The sequence below is a fragment of the Exophiala oligosperma genome, assembly GCF_000835515.1.
Source record: "Exophiala oligosperma strain CBS 72588 unplaced genomic scaffold supercont1.6, whole genome shotgun sequence".
NCBI lineage: Eukaryota > Fungi > Ascomycota > Eurotiomycetes > Chaetothyriales > Herpotrichiellaceae > Exophiala > Exophiala oligosperma.
The window spans coordinates 1,967,527-1,992,866 of record NW_015622823.1 but is presented as its reverse complement, the minus strand read 5'-3'; the positions used below and the strand labels follow the sequence as shown (position 1 = coordinate 1,992,866).

At 50.1% G+C, this 25,340-nt stretch overlaps 5 protein-coding genes across 6 annotated transcripts; 3 read left to right on the top strand and 2 right to left on the bottom strand.

The window, feature by feature from the left end:
* Window positions 1–410: 410 nt before the first annotated feature.
* Window positions 411–2,056, top strand: PV06_07132 (uncharacterized protein; the record flags this gene model as incomplete). The annotated part of the gene is made up of 2 exons (XM_016408320.1): window positions 411–1,307; window positions 1,370–2,056. 2 exons carry the CDS (start codon window positions 411–413, stop codon window positions 2,054–2,056), a joined length of 1,584 nt encoding a protein of 527 aa, XP_016261800.1.
* A 2,935-nt stretch (window positions 2,057–4,991) lies between these two features.
* On the bottom strand, window positions 4,992–7,531 carry PV06_07131 (uncharacterized protein). The gene is made up of 4 exons (XM_016408319.1): window positions 6,996–7,531; window positions 6,719–6,800; window positions 6,510–6,638; window positions 4,992–6,354 (listed from the first exon to the last, which is right to left on the bottom strand). The coding sequence occupies exons 1-4, from the start codon at window positions 7,211–7,213 to the stop codon at window positions 5,554–5,556; spliced, it is 1,230 nt and encodes a 409-aa protein (XP_016261799.1). The 5' UTR covers window positions 7,214–7,531; the 3' UTR covers window positions 4,992–5,553.
* Window positions 7,532–7,876: 345 nt separating this feature from the next.
* Window positions 7,877–9,974, bottom strand: PV06_07130. Of its 2 annotated transcripts, XM_016408318.1 has the most exons (4): window positions 9,422–9,974; window positions 8,602–9,359; window positions 8,252–8,546; window positions 7,877–8,195 (listed from the first exon to the last, which is right to left on the bottom strand). In XM_016408318.1, exons 1-3 carry the CDS (start codon window positions 9,770–9,772, stop codon window positions 8,300–8,302), a joined length of 1,356 nt encoding a protein of 451 aa, XP_016261798.1. In that variant the 5' UTR covers window positions 9,773–9,974; the 3' UTR covers window positions 7,877–8,195; window positions 8,252–8,299. The 2 variants fall into 2 exon arrangements, with proteins under 2 accessions (XP_016261798.1, XP_016261797.1); XM_016408317.1 differs by having other exon boundaries at window positions 7,877–8,546.
* Window positions 9,975–23,324: 13,350 nt separating this feature from the next.
* Window positions 23,325–24,364, top strand: PV06_07129 (uncharacterized protein). The gene is made up of 3 exons (XM_016408316.1): window positions 23,325–23,878; window positions 23,932–24,011; window positions 24,062–24,364. The coding sequence occupies exons 1-3, from the start codon at window positions 23,517–23,519 to the stop codon at window positions 24,208–24,210; spliced, it is 591 nt and encodes a 196-aa protein (XP_016261796.1). The 5' UTR covers window positions 23,325–23,516; the 3' UTR covers window positions 24,211–24,364.
* Window positions 24,365–24,617: 253 nt separating this feature from the next.
* Window positions 24,618–25,176, top strand: PV06_07128 (uncharacterized protein; the record flags this gene model as incomplete). The annotated part of the gene is made up of 3 exons (XM_016408315.1): window positions 24,618–24,651; window positions 24,732–25,018; window positions 25,078–25,176. 3 exons carry the CDS (start codon window positions 24,618–24,620, stop codon window positions 25,174–25,176), a joined length of 420 nt encoding a protein of 139 aa, XP_016261795.1.
* Between the last annotated feature and the right edge of the window lie 164 nt (window positions 25,177–25,340).

The window sequence follows — 25,340 nt, the reverse complement described above, 5'->3', positions numbered from 1 at the left end:
CAATCTCAGACCACAGCTGTCTGTCCACCCCGGAAGACTTGGGCGATTGTTGACCTTGGATGGCGACAATTATCACCGCCTCCGGTCCCTCCATCTGGGGGAGATTGTGGATTGAAGTAGTATCCGGCGACAGACGCCCGATCCACCACCACATGCCAAGTCAGCCCGTGAAGAATACCCCTTGGGGTGGTCAATAAAAAGTGAGAGGGAACGGGGGATAATAAATATCAGTGCTGCGCGTGTATGCAAAAACCTGGAGTGATCCTTACTTGACTTCCCCCAGAAGATTCACCTCCTTGTCCTTCTACATTGTTGACATTCATTCCCTCGGACCAGGCCCAGCGAAAACCCCCCTTCCCTTCCCATACAAACTTCATCGACAAAGCCCCCCCCTCCGCCGTGGCATCAAGATGGGTGATCATCATGGCCTGCCAGATAACATTTCAAAAACCATGTCCAACGATGATCTAGACAAGCCACAAGCTGTGACTGTCGAGTTACAGCGAGATGCCCCGGCCTACATCAAGTCTCTCAGCCCTGAGGACCGGGCGGCCAGAGAGAAGGCTCTCGTCCGCAAGATCGACCTTCGTCTCATCCCCACCATCGTCGTCATCTACATCCTGAACTACCTGGACCGAAACAACATCGCCGCCGCCCGTCTCGCGGGCCTCGAAGATGACCTCAAGCTCCACGGCACGCAGTACCAGACCGCGGTGTCGATCTTGTTCGTGGGTTATCTCCTGATGCAGGTCCCGTCCAATCTATTCATGAACAAGTTTGGAAAACCGTCCATCTATCTGTCCACGGCGATGGTCATCTGGGGTGCGATATCGATGGCCACGGCCGGCGTACAGAACTTTGGGGGTCTCATCGCGGTTCGATTCTTCCTCGGTTTCGTCGAGGCCGTCTACTTCCCCGGCTGCGTCTTCTTTCTCAGCTCTTGGTACACTCGTAAAGAGTTGGGATTCCGGACCGCCATGCTCTACTCCGGATCTCTCCTGTCCGGTGCGTTCTCCGGCTTGATCGCCGCCGGCATCACGGACGGAATGGATGGTCTGCACGGCTTGAGAGCTTGGAGATGGCTCTTCATCGTCGAGGGAGGCGTCACCATCGGCGTCGCCCTAGGTGCATATTTTATCCTACCCGACTTCCCCAGTACGACGGCTTGGTTGAGCGATGACGAAAAAACTTTGGCCATCTGGAGACTCCAAGAAGATATTGGAGAAGAGGACCGTACCGAGGATGGACAGGACTCCTTGCTCTACGGAGCCAAGTTGGCATTCCAAGACATCAAGATGTGGATTCTGGTAAGCAAAACCGCCTAGGTATGTGCGAATTCGTTGCTAATGGGCTCTTGTTACTATTGTAGATGGTGATCCTTTTCTGCATCGTCTTTTCCGGATCCGTGACGAACTTTTTTCCGACAGTCGTTGAGACCCTCGGGTACTCCAAGATCAACTCTCTGCTTCTCACCTGTCCACCCTACGTTTTGGGGGTCATCACCGCTTTCGTCAACGCCTGGCACGCCGACCGGACTGGGGAACGGTACTTCCACGTCACCACGCCGCTCTACTTTGCCATCCTGGCCTTCATCCTGGCGGCCGCCACCACCGCCACGGCCCCGAGATACGTCGCCATGATGTTGATGATCCCGGGAGTCTACACGGGCTACGTCGTCTGTCTGGGTTGGATCTCCAACACGCTCCCTCGACCGGCACCGAAACGTGCCGCGGCCATCGCGGCGATCAACGCCGTTTCCAACACCAGCAGCATCTTTGCGAGTTACATGTTCCCGGCATCGGCGGCTCCACGCTACGTCGTGGCCATGTCCATATGCTGCGCCATGGCCGGGACCGCCATCATCTTTGCCACCATCCTCCGCTTCATCTTGGTTAGGCTGAACCAGAAGCTCGACCGAGGTGAGTTTGTCGAAGGGGCCATCAACGCGTCCTCTGCATCCACAGGAGGCGGCGGCGAAAGGAGAACGAGTGTACTCGCAAGCGGCGGCGCCGTCCCAACTGAGGCGGCCACCAAGGGTTTCAGATTCCTGGTATAGACGACGCCGCCCACCAGCCCCAAACAGGATGAGAACTTCTTTTTTTTGATTGATAGATGCAACTGGCCCGAGTGGACGTAACAACGGCAGTCGCTATAAACACTCGGCTCGGATAGATAGGACATCAGCACTCATCGGTAGAATATTTAGAGACAAGGGAAATATAACACAACATGCACCCAGTATGTTGGTTGTCCTCGTGTTCTTCTTTCGCAGTTGGTCCATTCTTTGTAGCTTGCAACAGGTGGTTCTTCCTGCCCTGCCACTCTACAGTCACGACGGAGGATATCAACATCCCTGCTCAGCATATCTTCATACCTCAACCACAAGACGGAAGAAGGTGGGGAAGATGTAGCGATTTCACTAGCGGATAGTGTCGATGCCGGCCCGTGGGGATCTTAATTGAGGCAACGCAACCAACTTAACTTGACAAGGCCTGGACAAGAGCAACATCTTTCTTTCATTGATTGGACAACTAGGAATTGATCACGACGACGAGGAATATTTATCATGGTAGGTATGAAAGTTCAAGCACTCGAAGGACCTCTCTTCCCTCAAAAAATAGCTTCCACCTGCTTCAACCTCACGGACCGTAAGAAAAAACATCAAAAAAATCATCCCTCATTATCAGAATCTTGCCACACAAAACCTACGGCATTGATCTCGCCTCTCTCCCAACGCAGAGACAGAGGACTGATTACTATTAATAGTCTGCTATCGATTCAGTCCAACCGGCCTGTGGCCTGCTTGTCGCATCGACGGTTTACGGCCTGATTCCTTGCTTTCTTTGTTCGCTCCTCTAGGCTTTTTAGCTTAGGGAGGTCTACTTCATTGAATATGAGCGACATCAACGAACTCCCCAACACGTTGATACCTTTGGGGTCGTCGAACAGGAAGCGGCCAGCATCTGATTCGGTATCAACACATCCCAGATCCGTCGGGCGACCCTTGAAACGAACTGCGGCGTTGAGACATGCGGCCAAAGAAAGGAATTCCAGAGTCCAGCTACTCGTCGCCCGCCGACAAACCCAGACACATAACGGGCCTGCCGGTGGTCGACATTCACGTGCCGCCGGAATGTCTAGAATCGAGTCACTGCCACATGAAATCATCCAGGAAATCTTTTTCAAGGCCGACATGGAAGTCAACTTGGCACGAGCTTCGAGGCGTTTGGGCGAGGCTCTTTCCGTCGAAAGCATCTACCTCTCAACCATCGCCACGGCTTTTTTTGACGATGACACGGAAGGTCCCATTGTCGAAGAATACTTCAAGCCGGCAGGTTACAGCCACATCGGTCTGGAACAGAAGATTCGAATCCAGAGAAACTTGATGACCTGCAAGTGGTTCAACCAGGAACGGTTGGAAAAATGCCTTCCGAGACTCGTCCACCTAAAGGTCTGCCAGGTGAGGGCGAGGGAGGTCAGAGAGCAGAACTCTTTTGGTCTCTCCGAAGACGCCATCGCTCACCCTTATTGTCACGGTGAAAGGAGAAATGTTCTGGGAACGATCCCCGAAGCGGGCGACGAAAAGGGTCTAATGGCACATTATCGAGCCCCTTGTAACTTTCTCTACACGACGGAAGATAATTTTCACGGCCGACGACGACGCCCAGGGCAGCAGCGGGAATCCAGCCATCCGCAGATGCGCCAACCCCCCTCGGATTTGGAGTTTGGTGCGGAGGAGAAGGTGGGAGAGCAGGTATGGCCCCCGGTCCCACGGATCTGGACTTGGAAGTGTTGGGCCGACCGGGAAGGCAGGCTTCACAAGGAGATGGACCGAGGGGTAAGCGTCTTGGCCGTACGAGTGATACCGGACAAATTCCTAGACCTTCCAAGATGGACGCCCGAAAACATCAGTATACTCAGACTTCTCCGCCAAGGGATGAGGTTTGTGGAACACGATCAGGTTTTGGAGATTTCTGCAGAGGCTCTGTTCAAGGGACTCAGGACTGCACTACGACAGAGGAATGAAGAGGCCACTTTGGTCTTGCTCGAGTTACATTATGCCACCATGAGAGTGGCGGCACAAGTCGAGTCCGAGCCGACTCCTCCCGTGATTCCATCAGCGAGGCAGCCTCGCTATCACGACCTAGTCGGTCCATTCGTACACCCTCTACCGAGGTCGTTGATCCTAGATGCCCTTCCACCGGAGGGTAGCAACCGTGAATTCAACCCCATGACGGTGCGGCTTTTGTCCTACATGATCAGTGAAGGTATCGACTCGGTTGAACATCGCTCTCAACTTCGCCGCCTGTCGAGGTGGGCCATCAATGCCTCCAAAAACAACAACAACGCTACCACCACAAAAGTCAGGGAATTGGGCCGTTGGATCATGGGACAAATGTTTCGAACCATCGACCACGGCCTCGGGGTGGAAGAGCGTTTGTTCGTCAACGGAAGACTGGCGACGATCGACGAAAACACAGATGTGCCTTGGCCGTGGGCCAGCGGCGACGACACCACCTTCACCAAGAGGTTGGGATATGACACCGACGGTGAAGTGACTCCCACGTTGCCACCCACCGCTCCCGACGGCGGGCCTTGTGGTGGTGACAGACCAATTCCACTTACGTGGGATCCTCCTGACCCGATGACGGAGGAATCATTCCTCCAAGATGATGACGAGCATGAAGAAGATGATGGGTGATGTTTTGGACGAACCATACCCCTTTTATAACGACCTTTGAAGACGATTAACAGATGGTGGATGGGCTGATGGTATCGACACCTGTTGACCATGAGGAGTTTTTCATATACCTTTGCCTTTTATGCAATGATGACAGTGATCATGTCGTCATTTTCGAACTTCCATCTTCTTGTCCTTTCTCAGTCGGATTTCATTGATCGTGGTCAAGATTGTGCCAAACAAGTGTGACCCAGAGAAGGTGCTCAGTGAGCCTACCTTGAGTCCAGAGTATTGATTGTTATCAAATTTACAGGTGCCTAGAGGGAGAGGCCACAGAGGTGCCTTGCGTAGATAGGTAGGAAGACATCGCCGTCCCTCGCGGGAACCGTCATCAGTAAGCCATGTTTTTCTGGACAACGCCCTGGGGGAAAGACCCCCCTCCGGAATTCTTCACTCAGGCAGGCCATGCAGACCTACTCGCTGTACTCCGTACCCGGAAGACCCTTTTTTTTTCCAGTAACAATCATGGCCTCCTCCAAAAATGCACACGACAGACGACCCCTCTAATCCCCGGGCGCCGAACAAACAGGTTGCCTTGTTTTGACTTTTCCGTTGTTCATTTCGCTTTTGTGTTTTGTGTGACTCTGTACATGGCTGTACACACAAGATGAGATTCAGACCAGGCCAGGTTTGATCAGTGATGCCCTAAACCCAGGTCGAGCCGTGTCAATGATGACAGTTTTTGCTCAGCCGAAGGATTCCGTAATGTACAAACATGGAATAGGAAGGTACTGGATCCGCCTACCCATGAGGGGTGAGTGATCGGCTGATTGATGCTCCTGTGAATTGCTTCCTTTGGGGACAGTCACTTCTCAAGGCTGATTGTACATGTTGATAATGTCTCTTTCCTCCCGTTCTCTATCCGGGTTCAGAATGAATCTGACGGTTCCTTCGCGACCCCTCTCTCCCATTCGTTGCCTCACAGCCGTCCCCGTAGGTATCGCATTCGCTCCTCCGGGAGGTGGGACACTCGTAGGAGCCGTGCTCGCGCTGCTGGCGTTCGTGCTGGGGCTGGCTACGTCCTTGGGACTCACATTCTTGCTCGAATCACGACTCCGGCTGTGTGGGTGATCTCCATTCGCGATCGTCCCGTTCGAGGTGCTCGTACTGCCGTTCCGTTCGGTGCCTCCTTCGAACCACGCCGTGAAGCGGGGGATCTTCTTCTCCTCGCACTCCACGTTGAGAGGGATTCTGACGTTGAGGAAGATCTCGACCGGGAATTCCGGTCCCACGGTGGTCGACATGCGATGGTGTGTGTACAATTCCAGCAGATCAAGCAGTGTTTCCATGACCATGCCCCGATCGATCTTGAACTGATTGTAGTCTTCGCCACGCCAGATCGCGCGATGTTCGATATCGTGCAGCCGTCCTGCGAGTTCGAGGCATGAAAAGGCCAACGTGGCGTTGGTTTGCTTGAGAGGAGCAAAGGTGCGGAAGAGGTCGAGGGATATGCTGTATGCGGTGCGGGCGACGGGGGATGATTTTTCGAACTCGTACATTTTGGCGAGCTTTATCATCAAGCCTTGGGGATGGGAACTGCGAAAGTCAAATCCTGATGCTTCGAGCATGAGTCTTTCGAGACCGATTATGGTGCGTGATTGTGCTTCGAAAATCTAACAAGAAAGACAGAAACAATGTTAGTCATTAGTCCGAGTTGAAGTTTAAGTCTGGCCCGAGTCTCCTCATATATTTTACATCCAATCTCAAAATCAGGAGAGCCAGAAGCTCTGTATGATGAGAAGAGAGGCAAGAAAGGGCAGGTACGTACCGGATTGTCAGGGGAGAGGTGGTCTTGACGAGGAATCTTGGAGTTGTGGGCTGCGCAGAGGATGTCTCGTGACTTTTTGAGGGTGTCTTCGATTTTGCAGGCCGTGAAGAGTGCTGCGGCGGCGGCATCCTGTGGTATTGGTGCGAAAGTCAGTCATTCGATTCCACCACAACATGTTGAACTATACGAAAGAGATTCATAGGACTTACCACGAAGCTGTACTCTCCATCGGAGTGCTGAAGGCGGAATTTGTGGAAGTAGATGACTGCTGTGTTGAATGTTCTGACTGGTCTGTAGATAGATGCATTAGTCTGAGCTCTTCTTTAGCTGCATTTGTCTCTGCCTTAGATTCCTTTTCATAACTCTCTCTGATTGAAGCATGCTGAACAGCTTATTGGGGTAGAGGTTTGTAGAGCGTGATTTATAGGTAAGGCCTCATTCAGCGAACAGAGGAAAATAAAACCACAAACAACCCGCAAAACTCACAATTTCAAAACTCTTCTAACATTGTCAATCCACAACACCCCAGCTAGTCTGATACTATCCTCTCTGGCCTGGCTGACCCCGGTATCATGGAGAGCCTTCTGGATCTGTTGTTCAAAGATATAGGCCTTGGCGACTTGGACGTAATTAGACAAAGGGCCACTTCTACCGCTACCCTGTGATGGTCTAGCAGGAGGATGGTCACCGTTGGCTGGACGCATTGTGACGTCGTGCTCGTGTTCTTGGTCGTGAGGAGTGCGGCCGGCACATCCGCAATTATCGGTGCAGTTGCAACCTAGTACCCAGGGACAATACTGGTATTGAGAGTCCAACGGATTGGTATTGAGAGTCCAACGGATTGGTATTGACGCTGAGAGTGGTGTTTGTGATCAGTTGAGATGCGCCGGAGTTGTTGCCACTATCATGACTATCAGAGCTGGCTTCATTCTCTTGCGATTCTGGTGTCAATAGACTTGTACTTGTGCTCTCGGTCTCAGCCTCGGAAGTGCTTGTGTTCTCAAGAGATGGAGGTAGAGAAGGTGGATGGGTTGTTGGTTGAATCAACCTCGTGAAGTTTGGAGATTCACTTGGCATGACTTTGATTGTTCCGCTTTGAGTCTTGAAAGAGGAGAATCACGTGCTGATATCGGAAGAACCTCGGAATATTGTATCTTGATTTCTTTTGGACTTGTACAGCGTCACGACGCAACACAGCAATCTTGGATGAAGTCTCAGGAATGATGTGAAAAGAAATCACACAGACACAGAGAGACATTGATATGTCACCTCGTGCCATTTGCGTCGCGCAGGTAGTTACAATACAGTCTTGGCACATACGGGACTGTGCCTTACGATGGAAGTAATGATAGACGCCCAGAGAATTGCTTCATATTAAGGTAACTACCTAATGTAGGTACAGGAACTTCTTAAGTAATGATTCCGCCTTGAAGATATGCGCCGAGAAAAACTACCAATGTAAGTACATAGAGGTATCATGTGTTTGCTCTGTGGCCACCTTCAACACCCCGTGAATTCATGGTTTTCTCCGATGTAGACAGAAGCGCCCGAAAGATTCTGTCTGAACGTAGATGTTATGCCAGTATCAGCCCTTGAAATACTTTTCGTAGTAGGAACAAGACTTGCAGTTGTCGAATGAGGTTCGCAAGATGTGGAAGCCGGTTGACGCATGCAAAGGTAGTCAGCCTGACATCGAAATGTGTAAGCAGGCGAAGGGAGTTTGGTGGGCAGATTTCGCCTACAACTACTCCATGCTTTCCCAAACTCTTCTTCTCGATTACAGGAGATGATCAAGATGCCGCAGCAGAAACCTCTTCGGATTTGGCATCAACCTTCTTTGGCTCCGGTCCGGCCTCGCCATCTTCTTCTCTGGCTCGCTTCTTGCTTGTAGTCTCTTCAGCACTGCCATTCTGGTGAATAGCCTGGTCTCCTTGCTCTTTCTTCGTCTCTTCTTCAACAGCGGCTCTAGCCTTGGCCAGTGCTTCATCGCGACCAGAGTCCTTCGGTCCTGCAGAAGACTTAACCGTAGGAACTCCCCTGCGTCAACGTCAGTATTGAGTCTCAGGGCATACGGACATGCAGGGCGCCTTACCTCTCATCTGTCTTGTCCTCATACGACCGGCCACCTTTGTGTCCACGATCACCACGTCTCTTGTCATCTCTGAAACCGCGCTTCTTGTCCTCATCTCTTCGAGTTCTCCAGTCTCGAGTATCTTCTCCGTCTTTCTTTCGCTTGTAGTCTCGACCATCACGGTTATCTCTTCTTCCTGATTGGAATCTCGACTTGTTTGGTACGATCTTGCCGGCTTTGATGTCATCCGCCTTCTTCTCGCAGTACTCTCGCTTGCTCATGATCTGGAGGTCGTTGCCCTTGTACTGCGGCTTTGGATCCAACGCGAGAAATGCCTTGGCCGTCTCCTCCGTATCAAACTCGACAAACACACTTCCCTTGAACAGCTTGTCTTGGGCACGTCGCAGTCGGACTGCTTTGACGGGACCATAGGGTTCGAAAAACTCTTCAATGTCGAATTGTGTGCTGGCAACTTCGTCCCCAAAGCCTTTGACATAGACACTGCGTGGCATGGCAGCATTCTCTTGGATGGTGATTTTGTTCGGGTCATCCCAGTCCTCCGGTAGGTCCTTTCGTCGAACGCGTGTCTCCTCGTCGGTCAATTCCACAAAAGTCGAATCACGCAGCGCTTCTACGACTGCCTCAAAAGGCTGAAAGCGTTGCATACGTTTGAAGTTATGGATTGTTTTCACATCGACGGACTGATTTTCGCTTTCCTTGATCGACTTGCGGATAAAGGTATCAGTGTGCAGGTTCGAGTCAGAGAAGTAGAACTCGACCTTAGAAGAAGAGAGTTAGTATACACTGCCGAGTTACATCTGTGCCGCTTCTAGAGACATACCTGTTTGCGAATAGCGGCAGGGTCATTGGTCACTTCTTTGGAGGTTGGGTCGAATTTGCTATTGTTGCGATAGTTGCGAGGAGTAAATCCTCCTCGGCGATCGCCACGGCCACCTCGCCCGCCACGTGAGTAGTGTGCGCTGTCGTTGCGGTGTTCTCGATCTCTGCTGTCATCTTCTTTCTTGTCTGAATCATCGGTCGCAGGCTTCTCGACAATTGTGGTTTCACTGGTTTCCTGCTTCTGCTCGGAATCACCCTGCAATTCTGCTAAGAGCTTCTTCGCATCTTCGGCGGCTGCGGCATTGTGATCAACAGCTGTCTGTAGGGCATCGGTCACTGTTTCTTCCGCCATGGTCGACACAGTGGACAGTGAGAGTCGTGATGCGGGGAGGGAAGAGTTGGAACGGTGGAAGAGAGTAGGACAAGTTCAAGCTGTGAAAAGTTCAGATGTGCCCAAAGAAGTTTCACTGTGGTCTTTGTACAGGTCAACGAATAAAACTGAAGACAATTTATTGTCTGCGTGTGAAGTGTATGCACAAGACTCTTTCTTCACTAATTACCTGATGTTGCGAATCGCAGTCCAAAATTTTTGGCCTTGAATAGACTTTGTTTCTAAAATTTTGCGGGGCAGCGGCTTGGCAGAAGGCTTTGAGGCAGCCTTACTCGTGACACCCCCAATGACGCTGCCTAGTGGCCTGGAGTATCTACTATCTAGGTACCTTAGATATCTATCTCGGTACTCGTACGTGCATTCAAAGAGACCTTGGTCATGCCGGCGAATGTGGACAAGAAATTGCGGGACAATGACAAGGAACTGCAGAGTCTGCAAGCGCTGACTTTTTTGTAAACCATGCCGCCAAGTGCCAAAGGATTGGATGCCCACCTCGGTTCTTCCAAAAGTGTACTGACACGAAGTGTTTCTGCTTCTCCCTTATTGATGAAAAGTCGATGAAGGCCGATTTCGATACTAGACAGCGCTTGCAAAGGTCTCGACCAGGTAAGGCGGCTAATTGTTTACCTTACCCACTATTGGCTCCCCCAGACCCCAGGCCTTCCCGAGCCATTCACTTCTCAAATATTTCTTCAAGGGTTGTCAACGCAGAGTCAAGTCCGATTCAAATTATGGGACTATAGGCTGCAGATTTCGTCCCTAATACCTGATGAATCTTGTTGTGAGCATTGGGGCGCGGTCCACGGGCGCAGCTCAGCCTCGCTAACTAAGCCAGAACTCAGCCGCTTCAGGCAACTGACCTATTCCCGGCCAATGTGACCTCAGTCCGTCCGAAACATATGAAGGCGGCAGAAGTTTCACATTCCACAGAGGCCTGTCCCACAGCCTCTGGGGGCTGACAATATGCCTATCCTTGGAATTGTATTATAGCACGTATGAAGCCTCAACTGTGCGCAATGGCCTTTTCTCAACATGACTTCTGAAGTTGTCTGAGGCGCGATACTTTGGCGCGTAAGGCTGACATTGAAATCCCAGCAGATCATCTTCCCAGTAAGAGAAGAAGGCTCGACGGAAGAAAAGGACCAAAGACTCGAACCTCCCAACCGAAATGCCGCTTTATCCACGGCTCACTAGGAAGAATCCGGTTGTGTTCGAACATGCAAAGTTGTTCTCGCAAGTTGACATTTACGACGAAGTGCCAACACCTGGTGTCCAGCACAAGGAATTTCAACCACAGACGCGGCGGCTGTGGACGCCTCTTTTTCTCCGACGATACATATTATCGCTATTCTTGTCAGCGTTCTTGCTGGTGGCCGTTGCGCTTGCGGTGCTCTTTTCCGTGGCGAAGAAAAATCACGGCATAGTCGATGTCCGAGAGGATCTATCTTACCTATGGATATTCGGTCCGACTGTGGTTTTTATCGTCATTGCAGCCTTCTGGACCCAGGTCGAATTTCGCACAATGCAGATGATGCCCTGGATCGTCATGTCCAAAGATCAGGTACCAGCTGATGAAAGCGTCCTGCTCGACTACGTTTCTATGTGGAATCTTGTGGCCATGTTCAAAGCGGCCAAGCGAAAGCACTGGGTTGTCTCGGTTGCAGTTCTAGGAACTCTTCTGATCAAAGTGCTCATCGTCCTCTCCACGGGTCTCTTGGTGAAGCAGGACATCACCATTGAAAGGCCGGCGACCTTCACCCTCGCCTCTACCCTCGACGATTCATCCTTCACTGACGCCTTCCAGCAAACCGCATCTTCCGATCCTTATTTCGTCAGTGTAGGCATCATCTCCCAAAACCTGTCGAGCCCAATAGGGACCCAACACAACCTTGTTTACGAGACTGTCAATAACGACCCCTCTACCAATATGACGTCTACCGTCGACCTAAAGGTCTTGTCGCTCAATATGACCTGCGAAACCGCGCAACTGTCTCCATACAACCCCGGCAGCCCCGGAAATACCTGGAACGACACCATGCAAATCGAAAGCCCCACATGCAAGAATGCCAGTTGGTGGATGAACATGAACTTTACGCAGGAGGGTGATGGTTACTTTCTTTGGAACAGCCCGGGATGTTGTTCCTGTCGAGACCAGGACGCGTTGATTCTCCTGGACGTGGACACTGTGCCCGACCGATACTCCTACGACTGGCGACTCATGATGTACGGTGGTAATCGCAAACCCGGCGGTAATCGCACAATCCTGATAAATCCAACATTCGATACTGTCGATTTCCAACCTCTCATTTGCAAACCTTCCTATAGGGCTTACTATGGAAGAGTGATGTTCCCGCCAGGATTGACCACGTCCAACACAGAGGTGCAGATTGAACTCGGGGATCCCACCAATATAACGACCGTTGATGATAATATTGCCCAGAGATTGTTCTTGCGCGCTTACAAGGCTTTCGATAATGGGAACGGGGGCGAATTGAACACGGCTTACTTAATCGACCCTGGCTGGGATGGAGATCATTCCCAGTTTTTCGATCCAGCATATCTCGCTCAACATGCCGAGAACACAATACCCGTGATGATGGCCCAGGCAGCAAAGGACAACATCTTGATGCCATCGGATGCCGTCGCTCAGGGTAGCGTTTCATCGCGGCAATCACGGCTCTCGATCAGGACGGTGTCATTTGTTGCAACTGAAATCATTCTAGTACTCATTTGTCTCGTCTCGGCCTTCTTGATATGGTCCGATATACGGCAAGTATGTCCTCGGGACCCGGTGACAATTGCCGGCCTGAGCACGATCCTCGCGCGCAGCAACAAGTTCAATGCTGTTCTTCGTGACTCCGGAACGTACAAGGTCGAACAGATTGCGCATTTGCTAAGTGGCTACGAATTCCGCACCGAAAGGGATTCAGAGTTCTACTTTTCTATCGAATGTGAGCATCCAGTGATCGAGCAGCACCGCGCGGTGTTGCTACAGCCTAACAGTCGGGATGTCGCTTGGTGGCGACCAGCAACGGCGAAATGGCCTTTACGCATCCTAATAATCTTATCTCCCATCATATACATCGGCATTCTGGAGCTTCTCTACCAACTTTCAGTCAAACATGACGGCCTGGCAAACACAGACACAGAAAGCTTTTCTCATTACGCCTTCATCTACGTGCCTGCATTCTTTGTGCTCGTAGTCCGAACCATCTATGACATGCTGGACTTCACCGCTCGTACAGCTCAACAATACCACCTCCTGAGTAAGGGAAACGCTGATGCGGCAGGAAGTATCTTCCAAAACCATCATCGGCGAATCACACTTCTGGCATTCTTATCCGCCCTAAGACGAAAACACTGGGCCGTCATATCGTCTACCCTTGCGGTTCTTATTGCGCCGACACTCTCCATAACAGTCTCCAGCTTGTTCACCTCCATTAATACAACAACTAGTCAATCAATAAGTCTGGTACAACGAAGTCGTTGGAACATCAGCGATGCAACCAGTGACATATATTACTCTCCAGACTGGTACCCTGGGATCGAGACGAGAGCAAGTGTTTCCGGTATCAACATTTACACTGGGCAGCAAGCTCTTACTGGTGGTCTCATTGAGAACTTCAATCTCTCGTTTCCTCAATGGACCTACGGCCGCTTTGTGTTCCCACATTTTGACTTGCAATCCGATAAGTCGCCCACCGCGAATTTGAGTGGGCGACAAGTCCGAGGTCGCATACCTGCGATGCAAGGTAACCTGAACTGCAATCACACAACTGGTACCTCCTCCTTTGCTTCTGATGTATTCTCTTTCAACGGGCTCCAGTTTGGCTCTCGGGAAGATAATTGTGGATATCCGGATGCTTTGGCGTACCAGAACTATGACACCCAGCGGCCGTCGTATAACTTTAACTTCTACAATCAGACAGCGGACAACCCCAGTCCGGGTACAGTAGACATCACGTCGAGGCCAGATTGCCCGACTATTGTATTCATGCTTGCCGAGATTGACGAGGGCAACACTACCAAAGCAACGGCCCTGCAATGCCGCCCACGCATTGAGCTTGTCAATGTCGACGTTCAGCTGGACTATCCTTCATGGCAATTCGACATCAACAATCCACCACAGGCAGTTCTTGGCACCGAGACTATCTTGTACGACGGTTACTTCAATTCAAGCCGGGGCGGCGACGTATTTCCCAGCCTTGTAGAGCTACAGGCGATTCTTCTCGGTCAGGGGGTTTTGCTCGACTGGCTCACTACGCTTTCGAATCTGACACACCTGTCTGCTCCGGAGTTAATGAATGCATCAGTACTGAACAGAGAGATGTCTCGTCTTTACGGAACTGTCGTGGCACAACTAATCAACACGTACGCAACTGAGCCCAACACAAAGCCCACCGGTGACGATCCCGGCCAGGCTCCCGTCGCAGCGACATTCCTCAATCCGACACAGCCACGAATCAAGCAGAACATGATTGCGACGCGTGTTCTTCAAGCCATCTTTGCCACGATGGCCATCTGCGCCATATCCAGCATGTTATTTGTCGACACACACAAAGTCATGCCGAAGAATCCGTACAGCATCGCATCTGTAGCAAGTCTGTTGGCGAGTAGTCGAATCCTGGCAGCCATCCCGCCTGGTAGTGAATGGTCGAGCGACAAAGAGCTGAAGCAGCTCGGCATTTTTGAAGCAATGAAGTTCCGTATGGGCTGGTGGGAACATCGTGACATGAGAAGATTTGTAATTGATTATTATGAAGATGAGGGATCTTTGGAACAGTATGAATACCCATACCAGTGCAGAGGTCGAGATATGTACATGAGATGATGGGGTGATGATATGAATGCTTTGATATTTTGTCCTAACTTACGGGAGAACTGAAGGGCCTAAGCTGAGCGAATAAGAATAAAAGAACTAAAACAAATCGTCCTCTGGGTTCCACCTTAAGGGCAGCTGCTCCGTATGAGGATCAACTACTTCAGCCTCGTCCAATGTTCTGGTACTGTATGGTGCGTGTAGGAGGTTGTCTTTTGTTGGAATCGAACTGCGACATTCTATGCTTCATAACAACCTGTCATATGCCGAGTGGTCTGACCTGGAGAAAGGGGGACTTGGTTCCAGTACAGAAATGGCCCACAATATCCAGAAGCATGAAGACCATGCATTTTCAGCATGATGACGATCCTGCAGGGTTCTTGAGCTAGAGCTTTGCGCTCAAGACTCTGCGCACATTGCTTCAATCATTGCTTCTGCGAATCGACACGCCAAACACACATACAGACAGACAGATTGACGGATTGGCTGTTATTCGACCTTACTCCTCAGGACGATTCTGACAGATACATCAAGAAGGGCCTTACGCAGTCAACATCGGTCATGACATAGTACGGATCAATGGCCATGCTATCGACATACCCAACCCCTCCATCAAGCACCCATTTGGAGTATGACGATAGGTATGTCGCGGCTGTCCACAAATGCCCTCAGTGCCTCTAGATGACCTTCCACGCCCCAAGATGTCCAACAAGAAGCATAATCCGCAGAGAGGCATTCCCAAGGCAAAGCATGACAACGCTGACCCTATCCAAAATGATGACAGATTTACGAACAAGTTCTCTAGACCGGCGAGCGCCAAATCAGACATACGACTGCACAACCTCCTGGGACGTTTGGAAAGAGAGGACAAGATCATAGTGTATGCGCTCGGTGCTTTTGACAGATACTACATTTGCTGGCAAGACAGCCAAGGTCAATATCGACAAGGTCAGGTCCCCATCTTTCCACGACACACACCTCTCTATGCCTTTTTCCTACTATCCAATCTCTTCCTTGCTCATGATTCGTTTGAGATACTCGGATTGCTTGTTTCTTCCTATCGTCTAATCCACTGTGGTCTCTCTGGTCCCTTTGTGTACTCGTATACTGACATATTGCATTGTTTTTGTGTAGAAAGACACGGTCTCCCGCTAGCGCTCGAACGTTGGTTGTTTCCCTCCGACGGGACCAAAAGAGACCTAGACACGCTACAGGTATCTCTAGGTCATAATGACGAGTTCTTCGCCTTTGACAAGTACGATCGAATTTCCCACATCAACACCGGACTTCGAGACCCCCGCCTTTCCATCTGCGCAGGTGCAGGTACCAGTCGAGATGAGATCGTACCTTCAACCTCGACATCGTGTGCCGCATCAACGGCAATAGTACAACTTCGCAGAAAGTCACATACGTTCTCATTCTCACACCCCGAAGCCCCCACCACTTCGACAGTACCAAATAACGACCTCGGCATTTCCGCTCAACGAAGACAGCTGCAGGGCCGTAAGAAGCTGAGACCACGAAGTATTGCAATTACAGGTATCTTGTCCCTCAAGGGCTCTCATGAGCGTAACAGAAGCCACGACAGCCAACGAAACATGACGACGTGGCCTGAAGCTCAACCTCAAAATACCGAGCAGAGCCGGACGCTGCGGTCACCCGTTCGCAGACGGCCCTTGTATACCCACGCATGCGTCCAGACGGAATCCATCGTGACAGAGGAGGAGACATATCAGCGTGCAATCCCCGACACATCAACAATGACCGCGGCCAAGTGCTTCCACCATGAACATGATCAAGATTACCAAAACGACAATGACACTGACAATGCCGAAGTCTCGAAATCGACAACGAGATCCCGCGATAGTTCAATATCAGTGTTCTCTGACATCTCGTCACGAACAGTCGACTCTGGCATATCGCTGTCGAGCACGTCGACAATGTCATCAACGTCAACGCATTTGAGAAATCCAATCAACATGGGAGCCATGAATCGCTACTTCAGGGAGAGCCAGTACAGACTTGGAGATTCATTGATACGAACAACGGCCACAACTATCGACGTCGGAGCCTTGTGTCACTGACTATATTAGTGGCAAGGTACTGCCTGGTGCGAGTTTCAAGGGGATACGACGGGTTATGTGGTGACACACTCCTTTCAATATTCCAAAATTCAAATGTAGGGGGGCTATTCTCTTCTTCTCTCAACATACCATGCGAATTATATCATATGCAGAAGAGATGGAGAAAGAGAGCCTCAAGTTTTGTTATTAGCGAGGTTTCTATTCAAAGAAAAAGCGGCATTCATCTAAAGACTTGAGAGTCCCTAGGAAAATTGTACTATTATACTCTCAGTAAGACTCTCACGGCCCTTCTTTTGAGAATCTGTATTTTATTATCGAATGAGATACTGCGAGGACTCTATGCGGTGCGCGAAAATGTCTTTCATTGACAGGTGGCGATTGCTCTATACCGGGAATAACTATGTGGAAGAACTCCTGCAGGTTACTCACTCATACCCGTCATAGATTCCTCTTTCTCTTTCTGTGATCAACTCTCAACACACAACCTCTCTTGAGATGTACATAAAGATTCCCTCCTAGATTCGTACTTGGAACCCAGAGAAACAACTGGAAGTCTTAGTTACATATGGTATTCTCTCCCATCCCTGGACTCAAACCCAGCCGAGCGGAATCAGATGATTGTCTTCACCCAGGAATGAAATCCTACCACGAGTCTAGCCACACCAGAGATCCATAGTGGTATCCGATACAAGATTCGACGTGAATCGACATGAAAAAGGCGAGATCTGAAGCGAAGAGCAAAAAGTGAAACGAAATAAGCATCACCACCAACCATTGTTTCAGACTAGGTCGCCTAGAAGACCAGGCCATTTTCCGACAACATAAAGGTGGCGTGACCCGTTTCTTTCGATGCTGATAACTCCATACAGTACAAAGAGAACCTATGGTGCCAACTGGGTTGGGCATGTTTGTTGACAACAGGCCACCAAACGATAACGTAGTTGTGGCTGACGCCAATGTCCGTGCGGACATTAATGAAAAAGGGGTAAGCCAGCCTCGCGATCCACGAACAAACCATTTTCGGCAAGACTTGGCTCTTTTTGACTCTCTGGGTCCAGAATACCAGATAGTTGTACAGAAAAAAAAAGACCAATTCTAGAAAGCAAAAGAAAAGACGAAGCATCGCATTTGTTTGTTTCAAGGGAAAAAAAAGAAACAAAAACAAAATGGTACTTCCCATGATTGTTGCTTTGGTAACTTGTCCTGCCATGTTGGCAACGTCAGAGGCGATAAGACAAGGACAGAGTAAAGACAAGAGAGAAGAACACCGGGCGAGGAGATGTAATTTGATCGCGACGTGCGTCAAAGCGTCGAGTAGGTCCCGAGAGATTGACGGTCGTAGAGTGGTCCTACGAAATAACAAGGTGAGTTTTTCAGACCGTCGTGTAACAAGATTATTTTTTGCGAAAGCAGGAAGGATCTTCTTTTACGGGAGATCCTCAGATTGACCCATTGATAACAATCATACAGCTTTACATTGATACGGTCTCCGGGGATCACCACAATCTGGATCAAGAAAATCGCAAAAACGAAGGTTATGTTGGTGACGATGATGACGATGATGGTGATGAGGACGAAAAGTTGTTGCATGACACTGCTGCTCATGACAAAATGGACAAAAAGCATCATGGTGGTCATCCGTTTGCAGGTTATTATCTCCCGTACCCGGACACAAACTACGAGGGTCTCGTGTCGACTATTTCTGATGACCCGCCCATATTGAACTGGGTATATGTTGACGGAAAGACTTACGAAGTCAAATACGGTCTACGGGTTGACGCTCAGCCCAACATCACGGGACCCTTTGATTGTACCAGGCAGGATAGGAGAATGACTTTACAAGGTTGGGAAGGTTTTGTGGCCGTGGAAGAAGAACCTCATGTCTGGGCGATATATTTTGACCGTGATGATGACGGGCTCAAGTCCGAGGTCTTGAACCGTAGTACACGAGTGTTGGAGATTGAATTATGGAGGAAAGAAAAGAGATTGTTGAAGAAGAAGGATCCAGTGATCTGATCCGAAGACAATAACAACAAGAACAACATCAAGACCAAAAAACGGGCGCAAGGCAAAGGCAGCCGAACTCGAAAAAAAAGAGCTTGAGGGATAGCAGCTCACTGAGCGAAGATACGAGCTCGATATGTATCCATCTCCTAGGAGTAAGACAAAGTGACCCTGTCAGAGGAGCCTCACTGGGTTGAGAGTTGGTATCAATGACTGATTAATAATCTATAATGTACAGAGTAAACCTGGTCTTCCCATGGGAGTGCAGGATCTACTTGCGCCGCAAGAGCCTCTGTCTGGTGAATGGCGTGTGAGAGTGCAGGCGGAACGTTGTCAGTTGAGCTCGGTGACGGTGATGTGGGACGACGCAGCGGTGATATCAAAGAGCCATCACGGATCAAGCTACTAGACTGTTGCGCATGATCTCGTGGAGAAGACGACCGCATCATCATCTCGACCTGGCCCATGAGGCGATCGTTGTCTTTGACCTGAGAAGTGATGGTACATGATATGATGAGGATTTGGTTTTTTAATTTGGGTGTCACATTGTTCAGAACGTGAAGGAAGAGTTGTGTGCGTACCTGAGTGATTTGACCACTCCCTCGATCTATTTACACTGGCGACGGTGAAGCATATCTACTGACGCTGAAAACGACACGGAGTACTTCGCGCGCTCGCTCTGTGAATCACTCAGAATCAGCAATGCAGAAACGGGAATCTAGGTCACGCCACGCCCGTCATGGTCCCCAAAGAATACCGAAAAGGTGGTCAGATCTCGGCTACACTGTGAAACGATGGCTGGTGGTGTTTCACACTGCGAATTGACCCCCTACAATGGCCTTGCGACGGGCGAAATGTTCCATCCTCTACAGCCTTGCGGGGTCATCTGGACATCAGCAGACACACTCGATCCTCGGTATTGTAATACTGTAGAAGCAACCTACTATACGTCCTGGATCTTGGGTACTGTCAATGAAAACAAGGGATAGTAGGCTTCGTGCAACGGATACTGCGCTTATGAAGCGATGCTCCAGACCGAACCACCACACCCCCCCCGTCTCCGCTTTACAATGTATCTTCACTTCCCCTGGAATGTTTAGGAACTCTGCAGAGACCACCGAGTAAGAGATACCAAAGGACACGAACATAAAAGAAGCACAAATCTCTCTCCAGAGAGTCTCAATCTTCCATTCTTCCATTCAACAACAACACAACAACATAATCACCCAAACCAGAAGCCTTCGAGTCGTCTGGAACGTGCCGAAGAAAAATCAATAATTAATCATATCCTTTTGATATTCCTCAACAGCCACCATCATATCAGCTGAAGCCAACTACTCTAATCGCAACCTCCTCATACGCACACACGGACAAACCCTTCACACTCAGATTCAACACTCAACAACCCCACCATCAACATGTCTGCTGCCACGTAAGCGAGAGACCTTTCATCATCTTCCCGAGGTATGAGTATCGTATGATTGACCATGACACTCTGTGTACAGTCCCGCATACGGCAAAAACGCCGACACTGGCTACTCGAGCGGTAGCGACGACGGACAAGCCGCGGGCAAGCGAAAAGCGTTGGCCACGACCAACGGAGCCACAACGACAGCACTACCTCTTCCACCCACGTCAGACTCTCTCAGCCAACCTGCAGGTATGTGTTGTGTGCGAAGCTTTTTCCTGTCTTCCTGTCTTCCTTTGTGTGTGTGTGTGTGTGTGTGTGTGTGTGTGTGTGTGTTTGAGGCCAGTTTACTGACCCTTTTTTTTCCTTCTGGCTATTGTAGGTAGCCTCCTCAAAGGCGCGACGGACGAGAACGGAAACCTCAAGCCTGCCGCATTGATGCTTGGTCTCAAACTTGACCTCGAGGCCGAAGTTCATCTCACAGCCAGGGTTCGCGGTGATATCACGATAGGCTTGTACTGATCGAGTTGAAGGAGAACTGGCTGGGAATGTTGGACAATATGGATAATTTCGGCAGACCATGTGGCAAGTTACTCCGTTGTACGGGGAGCATGTACATGTACATCTTCAATCTGGGTCCTGTTTGAGGCTGCTGGTTCAGTTCCTTCAGGGAAGCCACCATCATTGGGGCTGATGAAGGGACGGAACAATTGTCTGGTTTGAAGTTTGGGGCAACGTTGGTTGTCGGAAGTCGGAAACTGAAAGGCCGAGGAGTCCATCAATGTCATTGTCAACATGCAGGGGAGAGAGTGGCAGACCATGATGACGATCCTATTTGTTACCGTGTACTGAGCCCTTGAATTATCAGAAAGGATCCTTGTCCTTGAATATGTGAACGTGTTGTTGCGATGATCTATTGAGAGTGCTGTCGTCTGGCCGAGGTAGCCGCGTCATGACATTGTGTCTGTCGTGGGTTTCAATCGGCCTATTGGAGGGTTTCGTTGTTGCTTTCATCTGTCTATGTGGCGATGTGCTCAAGCAGAACGGGATCATGGCCTATGTATCTCATATCTTGTAAGGGAAGGCAGCGACAGCAGTGCCGTGTTCGAAAGATCCGTCCCGGATGGCGCATCGTTTCTCACCAGAAATAACGACCGAGCCAGTGAAATCCATGCTGGCGATAACCGTCGTCATTCCATCCCAATGGCATGGATGACAGTCTACATATCTCCAGTGTGGGAGAATATTATCCGACGATGAGGTCGATATCAGGGGTCAGATACAAATGGCACATCAGTTCTTACTAGAACGTACAGCCAGTGATATACTTGTGGGCGATGAACGTTGTCTGCCGAGCCTCCGAAGCCTGGTTCAGGCAGCTCTATCTGTTCCTTTTTCTCCAGACGCCAAAAGATATATGGAGCGATGTAGTGACTGCCATCGCTTTGGGGCGGGATTGTTCCAGTAGTTCGTATGGCAGTGGCTTTGACGGGATCACCCTCATTGCGTTCCACGAACCAGAAGCGGGATCCGGAGTAGGATATGGAAACCCAACGACATCCAACAGCCGTGACAGCGGCAAGGTTAAGAGCAAGAACTTCCACCGGATGCACCGACACCGGCCAGGAGTTTTCGCCAAAGTCACCACCAACGCCACTACCTTTCCGTATTGATAGCATGGTGATGTAGCCTCCACAAGCAACGGCGTCACTCGTGCTTTTGTCGACGATCACATCGTAGAGTTTGCTGTCATGGTCCAGAAGTGATCGCACTCTCGGCATTGACAGAAGGTCGACTGCTGTCCAGCGCATGTGGCTCTGTCCTGGTTCGACTGGCATTTCATTCGAATTACCACGGCCTTGTCTGGCAGCCAACAGCTCTTCTTCTCGGCGTCTCCCAATATTGACGGCTTCAACAGAGAAGTCTACGTTGTGAACCTGCTTGGGACAACTGACATAGTCCCTCAGTCGCCAGGACAGGTCAGAAGTCCCACAGCCAATATGTAGAATAGCAGCAGATTTTTCAGGGTCTACATTGTCGCGAATGAACGGATCCAGAATACCGGTCGTGTCGTCGACTCCAAGAAGCCATTCGAACGGGGTTTGTCTGGCGAGGAAGCGATTCTCCCAGTACGTCTGTGAAGAGAAATCCGACGGAGCCATTAGGTTGAAAATTATGAGGTTTGTATGTTTGTCGTTTCGGCGTTTCTAGGCAAAGTCAACATCCTCTTGAATGTGTGATGGTCGGTGAGTAAATATGTCCAGAAAAGTCTTACATTGCCAGACTCTGGGCTCCAGCTAAAGGCAATGAACCCCGCGTCATATGACAACGCAGCAGCAAAACGATTTGATAGTGATATGTAATGGTGCGACGCAGCAACGGTGGGTGATCACGGCAGTTGAAATGGCCCATGATCCTCAAGGTCGATCTGTACTGAACATCTGCAATCCCCGTGCTACTTGGAGGAAGAAAGGTCAAGAATATCGACGTATGGGATTTGCAGTACTCTGGCGTATATGCCCCGAACTGTGGCTTAGACTTACGGGCACCTTCAGATATTCAATTTAGGCGCCTTTTCTTCTTCCACTTAAGCTTAAATGTGGCTTGCAGGCTACGAGTTGGGCCCCTTTAGCCTCGTTTTTCGCCCTTATCACTCTTATCTCGCGTATCTAAGCGCCCGGAACTCTGGGGGGTACCCTGCCCTACGTACCCCTAACCAGGGTGTTTTCAATCGACTTAGCGCCGCGCTCTCATCGATTGTAGTCGTCCAATCCGAAGAGAAGAACCAACAAAAGAGACAACGGTGATCTTGTTATCCTTCCGGGAACTCTACCATGATATACTCGAGGCTCCAGATTGATTGCTGTCCAATGGCGACATTCGATATCGTGCCGTCCGCGACATGAAACACCAAATGTATCGTATCTCTCGTAGCACGAACCCAAGAAAACCTCGCTAAAGACCAATCCTTCGCATTCAGAAAGAACATCACTAACAGTAACGAAACTGACTCCCCAAGCAAAGGAGTCATGCAAAGACCATTGCCAAAGAGAATATCGCTCATCTCTCACACTCTGTCCGCGTTGTCTACGGATAGACAGCCAATGAACATATGCTTAAGATTCGAATACCGCTGGCCTGGAGAAGATATAAATGTTGTCGTGTTTCCATGCTGGGAGCGAGATGCATCCCTAGTCCCTCTACCTACGTGAAGCATTAATCTGTTCATTTCTCATTCTGCACGCAGGTCGTGTATTTTATCTCTGTTGCGATTTCTTCGGTTCTTCTGCTGTACATTCATTCGACTTGGCACATCATTGCTTTTTACTTGAACAGGACTTCAAGAACCCATTGACCAGAACAAGTCTCCAGCATACCGAGCCATCAGCCATGCAATTCGCCCTCGTATATATCATCGCTATTACACTACCGTACCTTTCGGTCCTCGCTCAGAGACATCATGGCGGCGGCGATGGCGGCGGCGGTGGCGGCGGAGGTGATCGGACTGGAGGTGGCGGCGGAGGAGGAGGAAGTGGTGGTGGCAGTGGCAGCAGCGGAGTCGCAACAACATTCATTACAATGACTGCAACATCAACCATTACCGCAGTCACATCGACAGAAACAGTATCTGGCAGCGCGAATGGGGCTGCTACCGTCGACGACACATCGTGCCCGATTTTCAATGTCACTGCAAACATCAAGGCCAATGATGGAACTGCAAACTGCGTAGGAGACAAGGGAGCGCTCATTCCGTCAGTCAAGAAAGCCAAGTCAGTTGATTGCGTATACTGACATATCTGCATAGTTGCGACTGTCCCCCAAACTTGAACATATTCACCCCATTCCTATCCATGGTGATACAAGCTGGCTCCGTATTCCCAGCCGGTGAGTCTGTCACTTGTCTGTATCCATCGACGTGCTGACCCTTATCACAGGCAGTTCGATAGCAAACCAGCTCACCCGGTTGGACACGTGTACTGTGGCGCTGCAGAACTTCAGAGGAGGTCTTGGGAGTGGTAACGGCTGTCCCATTGTAGCCACAAAATGGAAAGAGTTGCGGACAGTGTTACAGTCTGGAGGATAAGAAGAGAAAACAACCCACCTCGTGTAACGAGATACTTGATCAGAGCAATAACATGGCGTTGGAGGTTGCGCTGGGACTCTTTTGACTGATTTACGATCTTTTGGAGGCGCTTAGAGCAGTACAGTTGATAACAATGAAAACAACCCTGTTGAAGTTCGATGCCTGACTCTCAGGCAGCCCTGCAGTGACCCTAGCAAGAATAGGTGGCTTTCATTCGCGGGTGGTCTCGTCTGCCCTTGAGGTTGCTGCCAGAGGCATCGAGAGGCGCATGCCACACAAAATACCCCGCTTGGGAGCCAAGGGCTGCTCAACTGCACTCAAATCTAAGTTCTTTGACCTTGTGGCAGACAAGGGGATGACCATCTCCTGCGTTACACACCTTCAACCCTTGAGTCGAGACTTCAACCATGGACGGGGAATGGACATTGATTGAAACCAAAGGTAGGACGCTGCTTTTGTTCCGTGGACAAGAATACTGATCAAGTTTTAAAAGCGGCAACTAACCATGTGGACACTTCTAGTCAAGCGTAAAGGGAGCCTCGATTATGCCCTGGACCACGACTATGTCGTTGTCAATACGGCGCGCGTACCAACAACTCGTACGCCAAAAAATACCACCGAACGCCCCTCTGCCTTGTGCACGACGCAGACCCCCGCGACTAAATTCCTCGAGTTAAAAGAGTTCCCACGTAAGCGTAGCCGGGAAAATACAAAAATGTTTCGCGACAGAGAGCAGAAAAACAAGCGAGCAGTAATGATCCTGGACAATTATCAATTGCTCTGCAAGTATGCAGAGGCCAATGGCAAAGTCAGTCGAATTTCCATCAATGCCCATGCAGATACTCGGTTGATTGACACAGCGGACAGACGGTAGCACAGACCCGAATGTACTTTCGGAAGGTGGCTTGTGGCCTCGACGCTGAGCCAATCATAGAGAACTGGCTCAATGATGACGATAAAGCCTGATGAGCTGCAAGAGGCGCTCACGGCCAGATTGAGATTTTCCTTGTTTGCCAGTAGTCACATCTACCAGAATGAGAGAGCCAGTATGAACATGAAATATGGAAAGCTGGCCTGATCACATGACAAGGCTGCGTTGGGGAAAGGCGGTGAGATTCTGCCGGACCAAA